General features: G+C 39.5%; 1 protein-coding gene across 8 annotated transcripts in view; it reads right to left on the minus strand.

Annotated features, from left to right (window-relative positions):
• Positions 1-24030, minus strand: part of NCAM1 (neural cell adhesion molecule 1) — a 310177-nt gene that overhangs the window by 5593 nt on the left and 280554 nt on the right. For 3 of the 8 annotated variants that reach the window (XM_083163241.1, XM_083163240.1, XM_083163242.1), the window contains 3 exons: positions 4264-4471; positions 3012-3128; positions 1035-1781 (listed from right to left, as the gene is read on the minus strand). In XM_083163241.1, coding sequence (XP_083019367.1) covers positions 1035-1781; positions 3012-3128; positions 4264-4471 — 1072 coding nt within the window. Of the gene's footprint in view, positions 1-1034; positions 1782-3011; positions 3129-4263; positions 4472-18194; positions 19317-24030 lie in introns of those variants that run through there. The other 5 variants (XM_083163243.1, XM_083163244.1, XM_083163245.1 and 2 more) reach the window with 4 other exon arrangements.

Raw genomic sequence — 24030 nt, forward strand, 5'->3', positions numbered from 1 at the left:
CATTCTTTTCAGATCATACAATATTCTACATATACAACAAGGCCACAAAAAAAATGCTGTTTTCAGAGATGTTAGAGGTCCTAACTAATAGGCGGCATGCCACCAGACTTAGCAAGCAATGTATGGAGAGAACAGGGTTTATTTAGGAAGATGGAAGTTCTATTGAAGAAGGAATGTTGTTATGGGCAAACAATCCGATTATATCTATTATCTTCCAAAAGGTACTAAATAAATAATAAGAACCATAAAGGTTGCTAGCATCCCATCTGCAATAGAACCACCATCTTAGCAAATAAAGTTTGTGTAAAAAAATATTATCGAAAATCTGGTGGAAAATATGGCACCATATAAGGTTTTTACCATATATGGTGCCATATTTTTCCCACAAGGTTCCAACAAATGAATAATGAAAAGAGACGTAAAGTATGTTTTCAAAGTTTTCTGTTTCCTCTTTGCAAATTGTTTTTTTTTTAAACCTTGATATGATCTGAAATCGGTAATTTCAAAATAAAAAAAGGACTTATCAGTAATGTCATCAAACTAATAGTTTCTTCATGGAAGCTCTCTGCCCATGCCTTGAAGAGTGTGCTTGCTAAATTTGGTCACATCGCACCTATTAGTTACAGCTACAGACACCTCTCACTATATTTATATAACCTCATTCTTTTGTATAATTTGCACAATGTGGCTTTGATGACTGGTGGCTATTTAGTTATAATAAGTAAACATAAGTGAACTGATTGTGGAAGACACTTAGCTGTCTGCTTCAGACATGTTATATCAGAAGAAAACCTAACGGACTACAGGATAACAATATTCTCTTTGCTCGTAGTTAAAACAATGTTTTACTCGTCCATCCAAAATAAATAGAAACATCATCAGAAATACCAATTATCTCCAAAGACATAACTAGATGCATTAGTTAAGCAAAGGCAGTGATGTTAGAAAAGACAACCACTAATTAGAACACTACACAGCACCAAGAAAGGACAACACAAGACATAACCAACACAGAGGATTAAGGGAGGCCATACTCGGTCTTTGATGAAGCAGGCGGTACAGAGGTGTCTGCAGTGGAAGAAGCCAACTCAGGAGCTTTCCCACTAGCCACAGCGGTAGAAGCAGAAGTTCCAAGAGCTGCAAAAACATCCTTTGCAAGGTCAATTTCTGGAGTCTTGAAGGTCCCCCCATCAATTTGAAAGTCCTCACCCTGGGAGGGTTTTGTGTTGCTTAGGGAAGCTGCCTCACTCTTGGTAGCCTCCGTTGGACTTTTTATTGTGCTGGGCTGTACTGCTTCTTTTTCTGGGCTTTTGATACCTGTTGCTCCCTGCTTCACCTGTTCAGGAGTAGCTGGGGGGCTAGTGGTACTTGGTGGAACTGTAGCTGGAGGCTTGGCAATAGCTTTGGGAGCCTCCGCAACAGTGCTGGCAGCACTGGGATTCATAACACCCCCTTGGCTGGCTACAGCATTAGCTGAATTGTTAGTAGATGGGGTATCACTGAGATCTACCAGAGGGGCGACCTTTGGAGAAGCAGCAGCAGGAGGTGATGAGGCTGATGCTGCCTCTGTTTTGGAGGGAGTTGCTTGACTGGATTGGACTGAGTTTGAGTCAGGAGCAGATGTGGGTGGAGGGGCAGTGCTAGATGTGAGAGTGGTAGTCTCACTTGTGGGACTATTTTGTGCTGTGGCAAAGGTTTCAGTGATAGTATCAGAATTAGTAGTGACGGTGGTGACAGAAGGCAGCATATCCTCAACAGTAGCTGTGGTGTCAGCTGGATGCCTGCGAGCACAGGAGCAGAGAGAGAGAGAAAGAAAGAGAGAGTAGACAATGAAGAAAACGAGTGACAGAAACACAAGAAAGCAAAACACAAACACATGCACATACACAGAGGTATAGTAACAATGGACTGAGTATTATATTTAGACAGATACATGATTGTTAATAGCCATACTGGAGAGAGTCAAGCTGGAAAAAAGAAGGAAGCAACTAAATTGAGGTTAGTATAGCTGTATTACTTTGGGTCTTTCAAACCTCTTATCTGTCATGCTCTTTGTAACCTTATTCACACCTAGAGCTTATCTCTAAGTAAAAATAGTTTGTCCGAATAAGTTAAAAGAGTTGACAAACTTCTGGGTTTCAAACACATTAAATGTGATGTGGGTTTTTTTTTAATCTTTTTGTCTGTCCAGGATTGTGGTATACGTACAATGCTACTTAAAGATCTTCTCTAAAATAGATGGTAAGTGTGATTTTGCTTAATATAAATTTATATTGCACCCTAATCAAACTTAACACCTATTTAGAGTAGCTCCCAATGAGACTAAAGTTCCTGATGTTACCACAAGAGCAATGTCTGGTTTATGTGTGCATCGACTCAACTACAGTATGCTAGGTGTTCCACATTGCTAAAAAAATTATTATTTATTCTAGATCGGTTCATTTTATCTCTTATATAAGCTTCTGTTCATAAAATGTCATCTTCAAGGAACCATTTTACTACGATAAACAATGTTTAAGAAAACTACGCTGATTTCCAGGAATCATTTTTGTGCCTATGGACTATTGTAAGTAGCCACAGTGACACCTAATGCATGTATTATACACTAATGTGGGCCCCAATTTCCCATTCTGTCAATCATCATACTGAGCTATCCAATCACCGATCCATCTGGGATTTGGGGAAATTCAAAATGTTTAGATTGCCTGGCTCGCCCGTTCCCAACAAGTTTTTGGTTGGCATCAGGAAATTTGGTAAGCCCAGCATGTTTGATTTTTCGGTCCCCGTAAAGCCAGCCTTTGGCAGATTTAGGAACTGCAGACATCTTGGCACCATAAAGATATAGTGAAAACAAATTGGCCAGTTGGTAATAACTGTTTACTTACAATGAAAGAATTTTGAATTACTATAAGTCTGCAAAGGTCATGAAGTCTTTACAAACACCGGTAAACTGAGGTCATTATCTCTTTTCTACAGCTGCTGTAACTAACAATATGAATGATGCTACATACTCAGGTTCTGTTAGTGGAGTGGTCTCATTGGGTTCTGTCTGGTTGCTTCCATCGTGGTTTGGTGTCCTCTCTTCTTCTGTTCGTACCTCAACAATGGGCTCTTTAGACTCATCTTTCCTGTGGAAGAACCGTATTTGTTTGCAAATTCATCCGGATATGTGGTTCTACAGATTGCCACTATTTTAATTTTATTTAATTATACAGTCCTAAATTTCATCTTAAAAGTATTTAACATTCAGCCTTTCAAAGTCTCAGTAGAAATATAAGTGCTCCAAAAATGTTCCTAAAGTCTAACATATGTGTTATACCCCAATGCCTTTTTTCTAAAGGTATTTATTAGTAGGCATCATTGTAGGAATTCATCAATTAAATCCTTTCAGAAGTTAACTAATTAAGAGCCTGAAGACTTGTCCACTGCCATAGACCAGTGTTTTTCAACCACTGTGCCGTGGCACACTAGTGAGCCTTGAGCTGTTCTCAACTGTGCCCCCAGATCCAGAGATGCCCAAACCAGTTTATAGCCACCACCAGTTCAGCGGTTATTTACTTGTCTCTTCTTTTCATGTAAAGGGCCAATGTGTTTTATTTTTGTTACCTGTGGGGACCAGTGTGATTGTTTTTTATATGGGACCAATAGGTTTGTTTTTTTCCAGTGGGGGCCAATGTGTTTTGTCCTGTGCGGATCTCATGGTGTGCCTTGGCAATTTTAAAATCTTATTTAGTGTGCCGCAAGGTAAAAAAGGTTGAAAATCACTGGCATCGACACTACTACAAATGTCACATCACCTTGTAACTTTAGGTGAGTATCGAAACCATATGTAATAGCTTCTACTATGTTTATAACTACAAATTCTCATAACTTGATGAAAAGTACCTATGTTAAACAAGGATACTACATGGTGTGATTAGACTGTGCACTATGTTAGCATAGTTAATACATATCAGTTTATTGATGATTATTAAGAAGATGGACCTCTTTTAAGTTACACATGTTCAAGGCTACTACACATCTTTTTGCAAATTTTCATGAATTACAATAACTCACATGTATCTCATTTGATAATATAAATTGAACTTAGGGTAGGCAACATTGACTTAAAGTATGTGAGGTGCTCCTGAACTCTCCAGAAGTAAACTGTTCTCATAGCTTGCACAACCCAGAATTGTTTTAATGTAACAGAAGTAAATGAATGAATATATGGAATTCGTAGATTCAAAACAATTGTATGCAAAAACAAAGTGTGCTACGTACGAAAATGCTGCCTTTCCTTCTTCTATGTCTTTGCCCTTAGCTCCAGGGCCGGCTTTTCCACAGAAGTTGACTGCAATGCACATAAGCAGTCCGCATTTGTTCAGGAAGTAGCATGTTATGTCCACAGCAACCAACAGGAGAACAAAGACAATGACGAGGATTCCCACGATGGCTCCTGTGCCCAGACCTGAGCTGGTACTTGTGGTGGCTTTGAAAAGAAAAGGGAGACTGTAGTTAGTGATCGCTCATCAAGGGCCTACTCACCACATTCATTCTAATTTTATATGAAGCAGATGTTGTTTTTGTCCCCCATACTGTGCGACAGGTAACAAAATGCAGATGAAGCAGGCTGTATTGTACAATATGACCCACCAAAATGCTAAATGAAAACTGAAGTGGTAGGAATATACTGTATTGCTCATGTTTACCAATATGCTTCTGTGAGTGGGTGGGTTTACCATCTAAATCCGGGGTGGCCAAACCGGTCCTCAATATCTACCAATTCCTACTATAGACACACAGGTTGCCTGAGAAAAATGAACTGGTGGTAGATCTTGAGGACAGGTTTGGCCACCCCTGATATACAGTACTGTAGATGAATGGACAGACAAGGTAAATTATTGCAAAAATATATAATGAAAACCTGAACGTTCTACTATAACTGGCGAGAAAACTGAAATAAACGACAACTGTATTCCCAGACTTCATCATTCAGAATTCTTCAGTTAACCCTAGCTGAGAGGTGCAATAAGGTCTGCTCCATCTGTATTTAGTAAGGTAAAAGCTGATTCTGAAGCAACAGTGATACTAATATTTATTAATATTTAACAAACCTATAATTCATGTAATATATGATATATGTTTTCAACATCTTAATAAATATCTGACCATACAGTAGCTACCAATTGTCCCATTTTGGGACAGACTCCATTTGAGTGAGGTATGACACTGTAGTTTTCCTAAGCATGGGCGTGACCACACCAATGAGATGTGGACCCACCCACTAGGATGCAGTACGCCCCCAGCTTTCCACAGTTATGACTCATGTCCTGATATCAGAATTCTAATATTGGGCAATACGTTTTTACATGCAGACTTGACATTTTATTTATGACTTTATTTATTAACAGTTTCTTATATAACGCATACATATTCCACAGCGCTTTGCAATATTTCTAATAATAATATTTACATTACCAGTGCAGTGTGCAAAGCTGGGAAGTCCTTCATTGCTATTTTTTAAGAAAAAGTGATTTTTTTTTTAAACCACTTGGAATAATGTGCACAAATAATTCTCAAATGAAACTTACTAAAAAAACTGGGTATTTTATCCCATATGCAAGACACTGAGATGTGTCTTACTCCATGTCAGTAGTATATCTAACCAGTTTATACATAGTCACCATCATCAGTGTATACTTGTACTTGGTGCATATGGATATGGCCTTTTTGTTAACAAGTGTAGTGTGAATTTGCAAAGTTTTTCTATGCAAACAGGTATAAGTTCATCTCCATATAAGGCTCCTGGTATATTGTATAAGAAAGGAAAAAAAGGATACAATACAAATGTGTCCTTACATTATTGCTGCAAGTTTACCAAACAAGACCCTCTCCGCATGCCAAGTCCTGCGCCACTCTGCTTTTGCAAAGCAATGGGACTAAAATCTACTGTCTGCACTGATCGGGGTTGGGAAAAAATCACAGTTTAAAAAAAAATGAAAACACTTTCTTTGGTTTAAACCTTATTTTTGGTTTAAAGTAACAATTCATTTATGCCTATTTAATGAAAAAACAAATGTAGTGAAATAATACCACGAAACATTGCTATGTATTACAAATCTTGATCAACCATGTTTTAATGCTAACATTAATTCTAACATTAAAAATCCAAAGTTACTAGGCTTTGGAATGATTTATTTGAAATTTTTAATAAAACCAATTTTAAGCGGTGTCCAAATGGGCCAATCTGTCAGCTGCATCGGATGGCAGGGAGGGGGTGGTGCGGGCCATGCAGCATTGAGTGTCATGGCCCTCATTCCGGTATGGTAGAAATAGACTGTGCTGCACAGTCTATTTCTACATTCGATTCCAATGCAGCGGAGCTGAGCATTGGGATCGAATCGGGAGTGGGTGCTGCATAGCACGGGGCAATTTGCACAACGTGCTACGTAATTTTGAATATATAGTCAAAATCGATAGAGCAAATTGGACCGTGTGGACACATCATTAGCAATGAATAGGCGTCACGTGTCAGATTGATGCTAGGGGGGTATTCCGACGGGGGAATTAGCGGCGGTTGTCTTTTCAAAGCTGTCGTTCCCAACAGCAATGAAGAGGCAGATCGACAGAATGGACCCAACTTTAAATGCAGTTGGGCCTGTTTCGAAAATGGCCATGGATTGTCGAGAACACTGGCGGTTCTTGACAATCGATGGCTGTTTTCGTGGTCATGCGCCGATAAACTGGCAAGCAGAACAAAAACAAGCCAGGGTCCCGACTGTCGTGACGTACCTACAGTCAGGATCCGGGATTGAATATTCCCCTAGGTGCATAAGGACACATCTGTATAGCTGCAAACAGAAGTGAGAAGGTTTTTAGGTACTTGTGTACTTTCACGGTTCCCATCGCATGCCATATGTAGTGGCATGTGATGGCATGCGATGAGATGCGATTTTTGCCGTTTTTAAGCATTTTTTTAAAAAATCGCATGCAATCGCATCGCATGCGATTTGATTGCATGCGATCGCATGCGATTTTTAACAGAAATGCATCCAAATGCATTGAAATTAGTATCAAACATGTTCAATGGCCCCCAAATGTCATTTTTCAGGCTGTACCACCCCCACTATCAACGCGAACCCGAAGCCTGGCGAGCGCAGAGAGCCCGCAAGGGGTGGCGGTACGCGTCCTACGACCTTTTCATACCCCCACTATCCACGTCGGCGTGGAGTTGAAAATAGAAAGTGTGGCGAGCGCAGCGAGCCACCGAGCCCGAAGCGTGGCGAGCGGACACCTGTGAAGCCCGCGAGGGGACGCGGATACCTGTGAAGGTATCCGTGTCCCCTCGCGGGGCTCGCCCCACTTTCTATTCTCAGCTCCACGCCAACGTGGATAGTGGGGGTATGAAAAGGTCGTAGGACCCGTACCGCTGCCCCTCGCGGGCTCGCTGCGCTCGCCACGCTTCGGGTTCGCGTTGATAGTGGGGGTGGTACAGCCTGAAAAATGACATTTGGGGGCCATTGAACATGTTTGATACTAATTTCAATGCATTTGGATGCATTTCTGTTAAAAATCGCATGCGATGCAATTTTTTACTATGCGATGGACATCGTGGGAGCCGTGATTGTACACAAGTACCGGTTTTTATTATTGAAAGAAGACGACATTGAATCAGTGCAATAAATTTGAAGACCAGTATTTCTTTTTCATTACTTCTTAAGAGTATTGTCCTCGATATACCCATAGCTGCTGTGAATGTAAAGGCCCCCTTACACTTGTCAACTTATTGTCTCAACAAATTGAACCTGATTGACTCAAGATTTATCCTATGTGCAGGAGGTTCAATCTCTTCCAATCTCTTGGTTATACCCAATGGCACAGGATTGTGGATTGTGTCCTTATCATCAGGCACATAAGATTTTGTCAGACGGCACATCAGATCTTGTCAGATAAATTGACTCAAATTGGATGAAATCTCACAAAATCTCAAATCTCACAAGTGTAAGGGGCCCTTTAGGGGCCCTTTTAGAATCACGGTTTATGAGAGTAATGCTGACATAAATAAACTGAGTGCTGTGCTTTGTTTCTCGCAATAAATGTATAGGTTCATTAGCAGACATGTGGAAAGACTTTGTAATATACTGTACAAAAGGTTTACACACACTTTTTTCAGGTCAGCCCTTAGATAGCATGATAGCATACGCACAACAATGTCCTGAAAGCCATCGGAACTATAAGCCGGTCTGCATTAGCCAATACAGAAGGTAGGCGTGGCTCACCGGGCTTGTGTAGGCTTCCTGCTACATATGTGACTGTGTATTGTGAGTCTGTTACATAATAATACATCATTAGTCTTTATTCGTTGAAAAACAAGAACATGATTCTATTTTCGGTGTAAAAAAGGTCATTTGTAATAAAAAATAATTTGTGTTGACCATATGGGGGAAATTTACAAAGATGCTTATTCTACTTCACATGTGAAGTTGCTATTGGCAACCAATCAGATCCTATTATCTTCTAGAAGGTGCTAAATAAATAAGAAGTAGCTTCTGATTGGTTGCCCATAGCAACAACACATGTAAAGTAGAATACACATCTTAGTAAATTTCCCCCAATGTTTACCCCTTTGTCATATCAGTCAATTGAACCTGTTCACCTTTTGTACCTGCCTACCTTAAGCACTGTCTACAACGTCAACCTTTTTGACTGTCGACCTATCATCTGGCTCCCATTAAACCTTTCTTTTTCACATAATAAATATATTGCTTTAAACAATAACTAAAGTTATTCCCCATATGTTCCCCATATAGTTGTTTCAATCATCAGATGCAAACAGGTTATGCACCAGCTTTTGGCACACTTGTTAAGGTACACTAATAAAAGCTGATATCTGATTGGTTGCTGATCATGGCCCAGACATGGCATCTAATCCCCAGCGCTATGTGGTCTAAGTTGACTTTGGAGCAGTATGCTTCCATTGGGTGTAATTCTATTATTTATTACATACCACAAGGGGAAGCATAAGTACTAAGAATATCATTTTAAATGTAGGAAATGGAGAAACTTAATTGTGTAAATTTGTCAGTATTGAAATGAGAACGTTTGGTTCCTTAGGTCCTATTGAAAAGGTTAGCAGTGTCTGCGTTGACTGCAGCAGATCAACATGAACAAGGTCGGCATAGAAAAAAGTTTCACATGAAATGGTTGACACATAATTCCTTTGGGAGGGAGGGGGCAATTTTTATTGTTTAGCAAATGGACCCCCAATTAGTGTCCCCTATGGATAGTAAAGTAATAAAAAGTTTAATACATGTAAAATGGTGGAAAAACTCATGTCAACCATATACTGTGTTGACCAAGGTCATGTAGACCTTTTAGCCAAGTCGACCTTTTGATCATGTGCGCCTAATTCATGTCAACCTACAGTGGTCAACCTATTGACTCTACTGTTGACCTAAAGTCCGGATAGCAGTGAGTCGTCTGGCTCCATACCAAAATGTAGGCAAGTTCTATGTGACAGAGAGCAAAGAGGGTCCTTCTACTAAGAATACACGGACTAGCATATTCACCAACTGCAGATGTGCCATCTGTCATAGAATGGGTTGGGATCATTTGGTCTATTGCATTATGGTAGAAAGTCATTAGGTCGAATCCATTAGGTCGACATGCTAAAAGGTCGACATGATTCTAGGTCGACATGGGAAAAGGTCGACATGTTTCTAGGTCGAAAGGTCATTAGTTCGACAGGTCATTAGTTCGACAAGGTCATTAGTTCGACATTGTCTATGTCGACATTCACAAGGTCGACATGGGGTTTTTCACTGTTTTTTTACCTGAATGTCAACACAGTCGACATGGACACAGTTTAAAGTGCACTGCATCCCCTCGCATCGCTCGCTGCGCTCGCTATGCGTCGGGCACGGTGCCTCGCTACGCTCGGCACACTATTTTATTCTCCCACCACGCCCTAGTGGATGGTAGGGCATGAAATACCGCCTGTCGGCACATGTTGGCTCAAAAAACAGTGAAAAACTCCATGTCGACCTTGTGAATGTCGACATAGACAATGTCGAACTAATGACCTTGTCGAACTAATGACCTGTCGAACTAATGACCTTTCGAACTAGAATCATGTCGACCTTTTCCCATGTCGACCTAGAGTCATGTCGACCTTTTAGCATGTCGACCTAATGGATTCGACCTAATGACTTTCTACCATAATGCAGTAGACCAAATGACCGCATCCCCATAGAATGCTGTGGGTGCAAGGGGTGCAGTTGGCTAAAACTGGAGGGGTGACCCAGAATAGTCAGCCTCACCCTGGGACAGATAGAGGAACCACCCTCTGCACCCATGATAGTTTAACCTCTAGCTCACCATCCCTATGAAGCGAAAGCAACAATGCACTGTGATGTTTTAAATAAGTGTATATTCTTCTATTGGTTTATTTTTACTACAAAATAAGGTACGCAGGAGGTTATTTTGCCAAGGGCATCACATTAGGCATGCCAGGATTGCTTGAATGTAATTTAGTTTACTGTAGCAAGCAGCTGGGTGGACGCCAGCAGGTGTAACTACTTCTGTGATGAGCTAGCAGAATACCGATATGCTGGATGTGCAGGTCTAATATCTAAAAGAACTAAAACATGTAGGTTTATTCACAGTCAAACAAGGTCATTTTTAATCGCTCGTCAGCTGTGTACCTGCACAGCTTCTATTCCTAGCAAAACTGGAAGCAGGAGAATCTGCCTTGACAAGAATGTATAAGAAATGGACTCCTTTTAGGTGTATGACAGATATTGATATAAAAAGGGTCGTTTGACCTTTAATTGTCACATACAGTATATAACTTGACACTTGGCCCCTCCCATGCTTAAGTTGTTCAGCATGAATCCAGTTAAGAAAACAATTTGCAGCAGTAATGTCCTGGTGGCATAACTGAGCATGGTCTAGTGAAACACAGATTGGCATTGCTTGGATTTTAATATGCCAGGGTCATTGCATATAGTGTGCAAATGTATTCTACATCTAAGAGCACCACAGAGGTGTGCTTGTGCTGGATATACCACATCCCGAAACTACAATATGTGCTTGGATTTTAATTGCATTGTTCTTCGTAATATAAACGACCCCTGTTGGGATTTGGATACTCTTGATCAAGTCCAGTATATCACATTCAAACCTAACTTGCTACAAAAAAAAGAGACTTTGAATAATATTTTCTTTGCTTGCTGTTTATAAAGAACTTCTGATACTTTGGAGTCCATGGTATTGCAGGGCACCCATGGAGCCGATTCTGGTTCACTCGGTAAGCTTACCAATCGCCTGCCGTTTTAACTGACTACCCCCCAAGCCCCCTTCCCTCCCGCGCGCACCGCCACCACCACTGATTCCCCTCGGCAGCACGTGAGGGGGTGTGTAACCAAAGCACATCCCTCGCATGCCTCCGCTGCATCAGCCTGCCCGGGTACCCATGGGACTTCCCGGTGTTTTCATAGGGACGTCTATAAACCACTGGGTGGTCTCATGGACGAGCCCCATTCTCGTCGCCTTTCCTGTCCCGATGCTTTTGTATGGGCGAGTGACTATGCAAGTCGCCAAAGCCATTCACAAAGGGGAGCTGCACATGCGCATAATAGACCATGTGCTGTATACGCAGTCCCAAAAACAACAAGATGGGGCTGAACTCACTATATAGCGAGTCAATCAGAATCACCCCCCATATACGGTGCTCCTGGCAACACAGCAAAATTGTGGGGGTTGCTATGTGCACCACTAGGGGAGCAAGGACACATCAATGATGTCAATGGCGAGTCCCATTCCAGAATGCAATTCACACCTACTGTAATTGGAGTGAAACAGCCAGGCATACTGTATCTCCTTTCTGCCGATTGTGTTCTAGCTTCAGGTCCTTGGCAATTTGCGACAGTAAAAGTGATGATTTTGCAGCACTACAACCACCGCATTCTGTGCTAGAGGCTCCAGCATTATAACTAACATCTCTTAGTTAAGTCCATGGAATAAGTGAGTGATTTATATAAGGAACAGGTGGAAATAAGCAATTTTATATGTATGTGTGTTTGCGTGTGTGTGTGTGTGTGTGTGTGTGTTTAATTTTATTTTTTACTTTATATGCAAGTTAGGATTTTTTTTTAACTTTTTGTTCCTTTCTTGTCTTTAAAAAAAGATCTTCAAACTTTGCTTCCCCTGTTAAAAGTGTTGCTGACCTCTTGACAACCCCTGAATCATGTACCTCTGCATTTACCGAATTGCAGTCATTCACTACCAGAGCTGGCTGCTGGAATAAGAGAGTTGTAAACGTATTTTAGCTGTGAAACATTATTGAAGCTATAAAGTTTCCAAACCCTGGGAATTTCTGCAGCTCCAGACTCGGTACCTGGCGAGAGCACAAGCCGTCACTAAACCATCTCTTATAGTTTTCTGTTCTAGAGTGCAGTATAACATTTTAATGAGCAGCGTTGTATTCTATCGTTGTGCAGTCTTTTGTAGAGTTTTTATTTTAGAACCATTATATTCAGCGGACATAGCCGTCATCTCTACACGTGACCCATAAAGACACACCACACCGCTTCTGTTTTTTTTTTCTAGAATTTATTAATAGGAAATTCTCCACCAATGAAATTATCTGTACAAGAGAGAGAATTATATGGCTTTTGGCATCTATCAGTGTTAATACATACATGCTTCATCCACTCCTCTTAAAAAATATCACTCACAAGCAAGTGCTCTTGGTATTCAGGAGAATGGATTCTACCAATATATAGAGGGGGAGCAGAGAAAGTGCTGACGTTCGGAGGCAATTTGTGCAATTGATATTTACAGAATTGATGCAGAACTTCAAAACGGTGTCAACTAGGGTACGGATCATTAGACTGACACATATTAGGGCGACATTCGTTGGGTCAACCACTGAAGATTAACATGGCTTAGGTAAGGACATCAGTTTTAAATGTTTTTTTTTGTTCATAGTCGACTTGGACACCATCAAAGTGTACCACGTCCCCTTGCATGGCTCAATATGCATGCCATGCTTCGGGCGCGGTGCCTCACTGCACTCAGCAGACTATTATATTCTCCCTCCACACCCTAGTGCATGATAGCAGTGGTGTAAGTCTGTCCCAGTTGCCCGGAGGCAACATAAATATTGATGCCCCCCCCCCAATAGCTCAGTCAGTAAGGTGTCTATCTCCAGTAAGATGGGTAATGGGTTCTAATACAGGGTGACACTTGCAAAACTCAAGTTAGGAGGGCGAGTCAGTCAGGGAAGTGAGATTGATGGCTTTCAGTTAACTGATTCAAATTTGCAGTGGAGGAGAGGTGCCCCCTTGGAAGCAGGAGCCCGGAGGCAGATGACTCCATTGCCTCCCAGAGTTACGCCTCTGCATGATAGGGCATGAAATACCGCCTGTCGGCAGATGTCGGCAAACAAAAGAAAAACTCATGTCGACTTTTTGACTATCAACCTTGCCATTGTCGACCTAATGCTTGTGTCGACCTTCCAACCCAGCACACCTTAGTCATGTTGATCAATTTCACTTGCTGACCTAGGCCATGTCGACCTTCAGTGTTCGGCCCAATGCATGTCAACCTACTGTAATATGTGTCGATCTAATGACCATATAGGCATTCTACCATATAAAGTGCATCCTATTTTGAGCAACAGATGGTTAAAAAATGTATATAAAGGCAATTAAAGAGACATTTGTGTTAAATGTTTACTTAGCTTTACAAATGCATTTTGATGTTTAATCATGGACATTCATATCAGCAGTAATTGATTAGTCACAATGGGGGATATGTATTAAACAATCTCAAGGGTACACATGGAGACGTTTGCCATCACAAATAATCAGTTTCTAGCTGTCATTTGTCTACCAAATTCTCTAAAATGATTGGTTGCTAAGAGCAACGACTTTACTTGTCATCTTTAGAAGTTTTAATATACTGTATCTCCCTAATAATGTCAAAGCAACCTTATATTCATATTCAAAAGTGAGTAAAATATAGATATGTCAATTGTTTTGCGTTATTGGGTTGGCACAGTAGTGTGTTATTTGTCTAGCCTTGGAGACCACCATTAATATTAGCTTTACTGGAAAGATTGGATTTGGGAGGGTAAGGAACTGTGGGGTAGATGTATGAAGCAGTGATAAGGGAGGAGGAGTGCCTGGTACTTTGTCACCAGTCAATCAGCTCATGACTGTTAAGTAACAGGCTGGGTTTAAAAAGGGACAGTCAGGAGCTGATTGGCCGGTGATAAAGTACCACACACTTTATAACTTCTCCTCCCTTATCACTGCTTCATACATCTACCCCTGTGTCCCTTGATTCACCCTGACCTAATGAGTGTGACCAGAGTGTTCTCTCTCTCGATAGTTCTAATAATATGCTCCTGTAAACAATTCTCTGAACTTACTGAATAACAAATCATACACTGAAACTGCCGTTCTCTGTTAAGTTTTTAATTTAGAACATTCTTATGAAATTTTTTTTCTTATTAAACGTGACATGTTTTATGTTTTATTTTGACAACTTTTATGTTGTTTAATACTTTGTTGAGCCAACTTTTTCAGCCATAACAGCTGAATGTATTTTGGTGTAAGTAAATACCTCCCAAACATCCCATCTGTCTTGCCATGCCACCCATGGACCATAGCATCCAAGGTGAAGTGGAGGTTGGGAGGCTCGCTCTCATCTGCTGTTCTGCTGATCAGAGAAAGAGGTAAATAGATGTCGAATATTCATTAGAAAAAGGGTTTACCCTGGACTCAATGAGATCATTTTAAACAGCAGGGGGCTTGTCCAGCTGGTACAGAATTTCCTGTAAGGTGATGCTTCCTGCCACACCCCTTATTGGACAGGCACAAAAGTCACAATCTTTATTTATGATAGGTAGTATAATACCAGCTCTGCACACTGTTCATAAATGATTTTCGCCCATCCTTTAAAGGCAGATTTACTCTGGGATAGGTTTATTTGACGAAAATTATCCACCCCAACTTTCAGAGAGGGCCACACAGTCTCAACTATATAGGATTGCAATCAGAGCCATCTTAACATATAGGCTCAATGAGCAGCTGCCCAAGGGCCACCCAATTCTAGGGGTCTTCGAGCTGGGACAGATTGGCTTATGGGCATCTGCTTCCTGAGCTCCTTTTATGGGGCAGTAGAAAATTCACTGTATGGAAGCAAGTGGAGAGATCGCGTGGGACCACAGGAGGGACATGTTATGATTCTTTGTTTACATTTTTTTCCCGTGAATGGGTGTGGAGGAGTCACAAATACATTGCTTTTCCCGGGGGCCTACAATGTTGTCGTCCATAATTCCAATCAGTGCTTTGACTGGGCTATTGTACAACGATCATTTTTGTTTCTGAGCCACAACAATATTGGTTTAGGATTAGGATCGTTTGCTCAAGACTTTTTTTTTTTTTAAAGCAAATTGAAGAAGGTTCTCTTCCAATATTTCTTTGTATTTTCCAACAACCATCATTCCTTCCTTTTATCTTATTAAAGATGCTGATGAAAAAATAGTCCAAAATCAAAGTGCTGCCACCACCTGGTGTGTTTTGAGGTGTGGACAGTGTTAGAACTTTGGGTGTGCCAGTGTCACTCACTAATCTTATTTACCTAGGGCAAATCTGACATAAAGAACTGTCTCTCCTATAAGAATACAAGGTTGTACATGCTAACGCCAAAAAACTTGGCTCGTAACCCTGAATGAAGTCCCTACACAATATTAAAGTGTAGGGGTTCAATACCTGTGCCATGATCACATTTTATGGTGGGAAGGGGCATTTCCTGAATGTTTTTTTAGCATACAATATTTATAATTTCATTATTTGGAGCTTTGGAAATAAACAGTAACTTTTGAAATAAAAATATCGATTTCATCAACCATTGTTTCAGCAACAAGGGGGGAATTGCTTGTCAAAGCATCTGGAGCTAGCAGGGCACTGTCCATTATTCTGTACATTTTAATAGGCAGGGACATAAATAGGGACAAAGAAAGGCTCCATACCAAAAAACTACAATTAAATTCTCAAATAATAATACTGTAACACAAAAAGATACCCACAAGGTCGCCATTCATTTTGTCACTTTTTTTGGTGTAGACCGACTTGGTTCATACTTAATATCCAAGTGGGCATAGAGTGAGCGTAATATGGTGTGCCAAGTGCAGTGAGGCACCGTGCCGAAGCATGGCAAGGGGATGTGGAAATACTCATATGGTGCCCATGTCGACATATGTCAACATAAACATGGAAAAAATTTGCAAGAAGCATGCCAACCTTGTGGGCGTCGACCTTAAGCTTGTGTCGACCTATGGTATGTCGATCATATCAAGGTGTCGACCTAGTGACTGTTGACCTAGACATTGTCTATCTCTTATACCGTAACCCCAGCATAGTACCCTAATCCCATATGACCACAATGCACTGTGAGCCTGGATTTTGAGTTTGTTAACAAACAATAACAAACATTTTTAAAAAAGTAGAAAAAAATAATTGTTAGTTTATGTTTTTTAATATATTTAGCAAAGGAAAAATGCCTTATTTAATTAATTTTGTATTTTTTCCATTTTGGGTCCCCTGCTATCGCCAGCAAAGCAATAGGGGGCGGTACTTGTACTGCAGATGTCTTGTTATAGACAGCACCTGGGTAGAGGGTGTAGTTTTAATTTGCAATTGTCTTGGAATGGGACATCTATCTTACAGTTGCGTGCATTCAGATGATTGATTAATTTAGAAAATAAAATGGCCACAGTTTGGTGATGAGTGCACTTTAAACATATACTGTAGCTACACATCGTTTCTCTGAATAACCCTTTTGAGTGTTTTGTAGAGAACGTTAGACCAACGTAACTAAACTTAGCTAACATGCAGCTTGATCATAAGATACCTAAAGTACAGTAATAACATTATGATGACACATCATCAAATTAATCTATGGTGGCTTAACAAATTTTCTTACATTAGTTTTAGTTATTTTATTATTATTATTATTATTATTATTATTATTATTATTATTATTATTATTATTATTATTAAATCATATTATCTGTACAAATTGTCTAGCTAAGCCATAATCATATTATAAATACAGTGTTTGGCACTTTAACAGCATAATGCTTAATAATTACTGTATGTATTGGATTGAATTGAAAACTTTAATGTAATTAAAAGGACATTCCTTACTTGTATGCATTAACTAGATAGAGTGGGGGGACCATGTAGGGTGAGACAACATTTGTTTGATTACTACCAATTAAAGTACATCTAATAGAAATCAGTAACATTATTGAGGCGTGAGGCACTAGTGATGCATTATTTATGATGAGTTTGTTAACCTGTCATGCTACTGCTAAGTCACTGGAACAGAGAGACTCCATTTTCATAACCAAAATGGCAGCATCTGATAAGTGTAAAGAACAGGTACACTCTGAATGGGGGTAGTCAGATTTTTATAGTCATACCCCCATATCCACAAAACTAATTGGCTCATGGAAAATTTAAAAAAACTATCAAGGTGCCAATTTTGAGAAAATAGGATGAAGTATAAAAAGGGATGTCAATTTGGTATATCGGGAGAGATTTATCATACCTTCAAAAGAGGACAAGTTGAGGTGCTGCACTTAGCAACCAATCATAGGTACAGTATAGTACATTCTACAAAATTATAATAGAGTCTGATTGGTAAGAGCATGGAAAGCAGAATTTAACTGGCCATACACCTAAATATCTAAATATCGATTGTCAGATCTGGCTGGTTGGAACAAAAACCTGGTAATATCTGAGTGACAGTTTGTCAGTTTTCCAGCATTTCAAACAAATGGTCAACTGTCATTTGCTTTCATCCGTAAACAGGTTTTTAATCCAACCAGCCAGTTCTGACAATAAATTTGTAGATGTATGGCCAGCTTCAGACTTTTCACAGTATGGAATTAAATAAAGTTGAAGTAAATAGCATACCAACCAATCAGCTTATGTCAGTTTTTCAAATGCAACCTGTAAAATGACAGTTAGAAGCTGATTTATGGGTACATTATCTCTCTGTACACTTTGAAGATTCTCCCCCCAAAGGATGACAACCTCTTTATAATGGCTGTATAATTATCCTCCAAAGATTACATTGACAACCATCAATCCAAAGCTATTTGATTGGTGTCAACAAATGAATTCTAATATCAGCAAGGCACATTATTATTTTATTTTCAGAGATCCATCACATATCAGTCCAATCACATCAAATAGATCTCCAGCATTCCCTCGGTAGACCGACTAAACATTTTTTTTGGGGACAATTTTATGGGGAGAAATACATGTTCTACTGCAATTAAAATAAATCTACATCTTCAGAGATCTGTTTGCCAATATATAATTGAAGAATTTTAAGCATACCACTGCAACACAGGTCACAGATGAGTTCAACAGATCCAATTAATTAATAAAAATAAAAAACAACACATTAAACAGTAGTATAATGTTTTCATTACACCAAACGTTTTTCAGCTTACATGAATTATAATAACAGTAATTATCTAGAGGGGAAATGTAATTGAGGCATACTGTATTCACATTATACTGTACATAGGAGATGAACTGTAAATACCACACACATAAGCAGTTTTACATTAGATGTAAATAATACTAATGAAAGTGCACTGACCATCTGTACACACAATGGAAGGAACCATTTTCTGGCCAGAAACATTACTCAACTTAAAACGTTCACAAAGAAATTGATCACTGGGGTATGATGGTATGTAAAGGTTGTGATTCCTTGGTAATGCCATCAGTTCCTATTGAATTCATTGATTGCATTCTCTTGATTATTGGTTCAGGGTATAACACTGCTGCTTCCAATGTGGGTAGGTGATGGGGTGCACACCGTGATTTGCCTCCAATGTGGCAACGTAATAAAGTTGTGATCCCAATTTAAAATACTTTGATTTTTAAAAGATGCTGTCACCACCGTCAGTTCCTAACCACTTTTGCTACATCTCCATTTACACTGGCTCCACCCCTTTTTTTATATATCCAACATCCTTCTGTAATAAATCCACCTGCAGTGGCCACCCACTAACCAACAGGTATGTGTTAGAAATGAGCTTATTCCCAAACTGTCGAAACGTAAAAATAAAACAAAAATCAGACACATGGTATGGATTGCTTGGATGACCGCTTCTCTCTAGGGCAGAGAAACATCTACTGGAGCAAATAAAAAATCAGCCTAAGAGAAAAATACAGTCACAAATAAGGCAAGTGAAGCTGCGGAGGTGGATGACACAGTACAGCTCCCGGTATTGGCTGCTGATGCAATGAGTCCAGGGAAAGTGGTTGTTGGCGAGAATATTTGGTGCATGTAGAAGAATGGATGTCCAGGGGCGGTTGAGGTGACACAAAAAAAAACAGACAGGGGAGAATTCAGGGACAGAGGTAGGAGGTGGGATAAATCATGGGAAAGAGAGGAAGGAAAAAAAGAAAGAAAGAGAGAGAAAGAAAGAAAACAGATAAGAAAATAAACAGGTCACAAATACAGAGAAAAAAAAGGTCAACTCAGCATAGCCAAACAAGAAAAAAAATAAAAGATGGCAGCTGTTAAAAAATTGCATAAATACTGAGGCAAGCCCGGAAGCAGAAGCTGTTAGCAGTGAATTAGAGATATAAGTCGTACATTAGGCAAGAGCAAGATACCAGCGCATAAAGTATGGGTGGAAACTAAAAACAATGTGAACTAGAGTCTAGCTCAATGGACAAATCTGCCATCTATTATGAAACATTAGTGTGCCAGTGATTGTGGTGTGCATTACTGAGTTCCATTTCCGTAATAGGAGTATTTTTCCTGGTGAAAAACATACTGAATATTCTGTACAGATCAAGACCTAGTCCGGGAAAATAAAAGACCAATATTGAGCTCTTGAGATACAGGTAGTGATGTGGACTCGGGGTTTACTATATTAGATCAGGATTCATAATGTCAAAATGAGAACATGTCAACATGTTGATCATGCCGATATTCAGCATGGCAATGTCAATATACGCAGAATGTCGGTAAATTCATTTTAAGCATAACTATGTCGATAAATTAATTCTAAGCATAACTCTAACTCTAATGTCAACAATTCATATGTTCACATTCGGTCCATGTTGACACTTCCCAAGTCTCGACATTTGTTAAGTTGAAGTTTTAACCATGTTGACATAACTTTCAACATTCCGGGGGCAACATTAAGAATGCCAAGACCGCCAACATGGACAAACTGATTGCATGTTTTTCATAGTCATTAGGAGCCTCTCTAAAATGGCCCGACGTGCAGGAGACCTTTATCCACCAGGGGCAGGAAAACTTTTCTATTCCAGATGGTTAAACGCTGGCATGCTATCCTTGGTTACTAATTGGTACTATTTGGCTGCAGCAGAAATTGCAAAGGACGACCGGCTGACTATATAGGGAAAATCCATTATAAGGTAGTATAGGTACCCCCCTCTTTAAATAGTTTCTGTATTTTACAACCATTACATCAAAATAAATACAAAAACATAATTATTTAACAGCTGCAGTTATTTTATTATGATCTAATTAAGATGGATGTGGCGGTCCCCAAACTCGGTCCTCAAGACAACCTCATGGTCCAGGATTGAAGCATAACAGTGGTTGGCCACAGATGGATTAATAAGCACTTGAGTTAACTATCTGTGCTTAGCCATGGATATACTTAACCCTCTGAGTGCCGACATCAGAGATGTGCAAACTATCCACTAAAAATGCCAACGTTGCTCACATTTGTTATATAAATTCAAAAAAATTATTTCCTGTTCAAGGTAAACATTAGAAGTAATGATGATGAATAAAAAGGTTTGCTTGGCAAATTTCACACCTATTTTGACAAATTCTATTGGCCCTCAAAGGGTTAAAACCTGACCGGTTATGGTCATTTGAGTGCCTAGTTGGGGGACCACTGCTATAGCAGATTTTATTTGCAAAATGATTGCAATAATGTCTAATTTAGAAATTGGTTACTGTTTTGTTTAAGGAAGTAGTAGATGCAGTCATAGTTCATTTCTGACCATGTAAACAGTAACTGTGCTGTTTTATAGTCAATGTCCAATACGGATGGTATGATGTCTGGCCTATACTCGCGGTTCACAAGCGAGGCCACGCCCCCATGGTTTTGCCCATTTTACAAACAAATTTGTACTGCAATCAGATCAGAATAAGGACCTTTATGTATACCACTCACAGTATTCTAAAGTGTAGAACAATTGGAAAAAAAATTCCTCAATAACAGACAATGACCAATGAAGCAGAGATTTCCAGTATCAATTGCAAACAAACTGAGAAATGTAGCCAAATGTAATAGCGGTGTGTGATGCCAGCCAGCCTCTGTGGTTTGTTTTTTTAAAGGTGCAATCATTTACAAGGCAGGGTTTTGTATTGTAAATGATTGTCCCTTTAATTAAAGCCTCCGTGTTCGGCCAATGGTCTTTAAAACTAAAATTGAATGAAAATGCCCATGTTTAGATCCATTTTCAACCAGCAGTTCTACAAGTGACAATGTCCGCTTTCGAAAAATGAAACGATTATCTACACAAAAGATATGTGCCATAAGTGAATGGTGATAGGAAGTATGATGGTTATACAATTTTCATTGTGACAATCCCTTCCTTCCCTGTCCCCCTGCAGGACACTGTACCTTTCTGATCTTAAAGAGGTTTAAAACATGAGAACTACAATTGAGTACATTTATATTTTGCAGCTAACACTGTAACTATTGCCATTGCAGGGCCTTTTGCGATAATATTTTTTAAGTGTTAAAAGATACTCTTTCATTGGGAATGAACATGACTTTTTGGTTTATTTATTTTACGAATACGAGAAGAGAGATACTGTGCAATCATCCTGACTGTTAAAAAGTAAATATATGGAGCTAAAGTTATCCAAGGAATCAACATGGGTTGAATTACAATCAGAAGAAACAAAAAAACATTAAACTCCCCTTAGTCCACTAGCTGGGCAACGTATTCAAACATGTACTTCCTTACACAATTATAATTCACTTTCTGAGTCAGAGAATACGGTACTCAATGTTTCTTGCTATAAATTTAGAAACTACTGAAAACGTATAAATCATTTAAATAGATTATGTGAGAGCTGTGATTATGGGGGTGATTGGGATATGAACAGAGGAGAGACATAGGGCTCAACTGTCCAATGTTTTTCCTCGATAGGTGTTTCCCGAGGGTTACTGCCTGGCCAACGCAGATCGGTATTGCATGAAAATCATGGCATTTATGGGTTGTGATGGATAATTAGAGTCTGCTGCTTCCACCTCGGAATCAACCCCAATGTGAGAAACTTAAAAAGAAGACAATTTCTGAAATAAAAACTCAGGGCCTTATTTTGGTTCACTCTTTCTGACAAAATACTTCTTAGATGGACAAAACCATGTGCACTGCAGGGGGGCAGATGTAACATGTGCAGAGAGAATTAGATTTGGATGAGTAATTTTGTTTCTGTGCAGGGAAAATACTGGCTGCTTTATTTTTACACTTCAATATAGATCTCACTTTGAAATAAAACCCCACCCAAATCTAACTCTCTCTGCACATTTTGCATATGCTCCCCTGCAGTGCACATGGTTTTGTCCATCTAAGAAGGATTTTGTCAGAAAGAGTGAACCAAAATAAGGCCCTTAGTATTGTATGTCTTCAATGTATTCATTAAACAAGGCAGGTTCTTAAATACCCTGGGCCAGATGCACTAAGCTTCAAAAATGATCAAATGGAGAGTGATAAACAGCCAGCCAATCAGCTCCTACCTGCCATGTCACAGACTGTGTTTGAAAAATGTCAGGAAGGCGCTGATTGGTTGGTTGTTTATCACTCTCCATTTGATCACTTTTGAAGCTTAGTGCATCTGCACCTTTAAACAAACTTGCAAGTACTTTGTGTATTTAAATGGGATATTAGGAGCGATATGACCTTTTTAGACATGTACATTAAAAATAAAATAGAGTTTAGTTGCAGGATAAGTTGATACCGTGGTTGCTTATTAAGTATCAGTTACACGTTTTCACGTTTAAAAATAAAACACTAACACCAACCATCTTATATCTACTGTATATTTTATTGAGGATTTATCATCTCAATAAATTATCCTAATGCATGAAAAACCAGTGAAAAAGAATGTAAATATGTAAATTCTTCTATGTGGTTTCTTTTGATTTATACGCCTTTGAAAAGTATTCTCCCTTACCGTTTGTTTTTCCTTGGAATTTTGTTTAATATGTGGGTGACACCTTTTATTTGGGGTTTTTTATTTGGGGCTGCATTTGTGCCATCCACAATTACTGTATACAATTATCCACACCACCTAAAGCCCCCGGGGCTGGAGCCAGTCTGTATGGCTGAGACTATACATTATCAGTAGATATATGTTTGTGTAAAATGCAGGTTTGATTCATTGGGTTAACAGTGTCTAGGTAGACCACAAAAGGTCAACGTACACAAGACCAATATTAGAAAAGGTCAGTGCATGAAAAGGTCAACTTGGGTTTTTTATATTTGTAGGGTGACGAATTTTATCTTGTAACACATGGACACCCAATTAGTGTATCATGCCCCCTTGCATGTCTTGCTTGATTCGCCATGCTTCGGGCACTTTACAGTTCCCAACCCTAGTCCGTGTGGATGGCGGTGGCATGAAAAAGTTAACAAAATTGTGAAATACTCATGGCGACCATTTTACCATGTTGGCCTATTGACCACGTCGACGATATGCATATCAACCAATAGCGATCAAACTATTGTCTTTTGAACTAATAACTGTTAACCTAAAGTCTGGATACTGTAAACTACATACATCTCAGGTAGTCTGTTATATAAGATAGACAAACAGCAGGATGTAATGTAGTTCCAATTCCCCGAAGGTGAAAGATGCTGGCTGTATGTAAATGATTGATTGCTGCTTTGCTGGCATCCACACGTCTGGGGAACTTGGACCGCATTACATCTAGCCGAATAA

This window comes from Crinia signifera, chromosome 19, assembly GCF_055691185.1.
Source record: "Crinia signifera chromosome 19, ASM5569118v1, whole genome shotgun sequence".
Classification (NCBI taxonomy): Eukaryota; Metazoa; Chordata; class Amphibia; order Anura; family Myobatrachidae; genus Crinia; species Crinia signifera.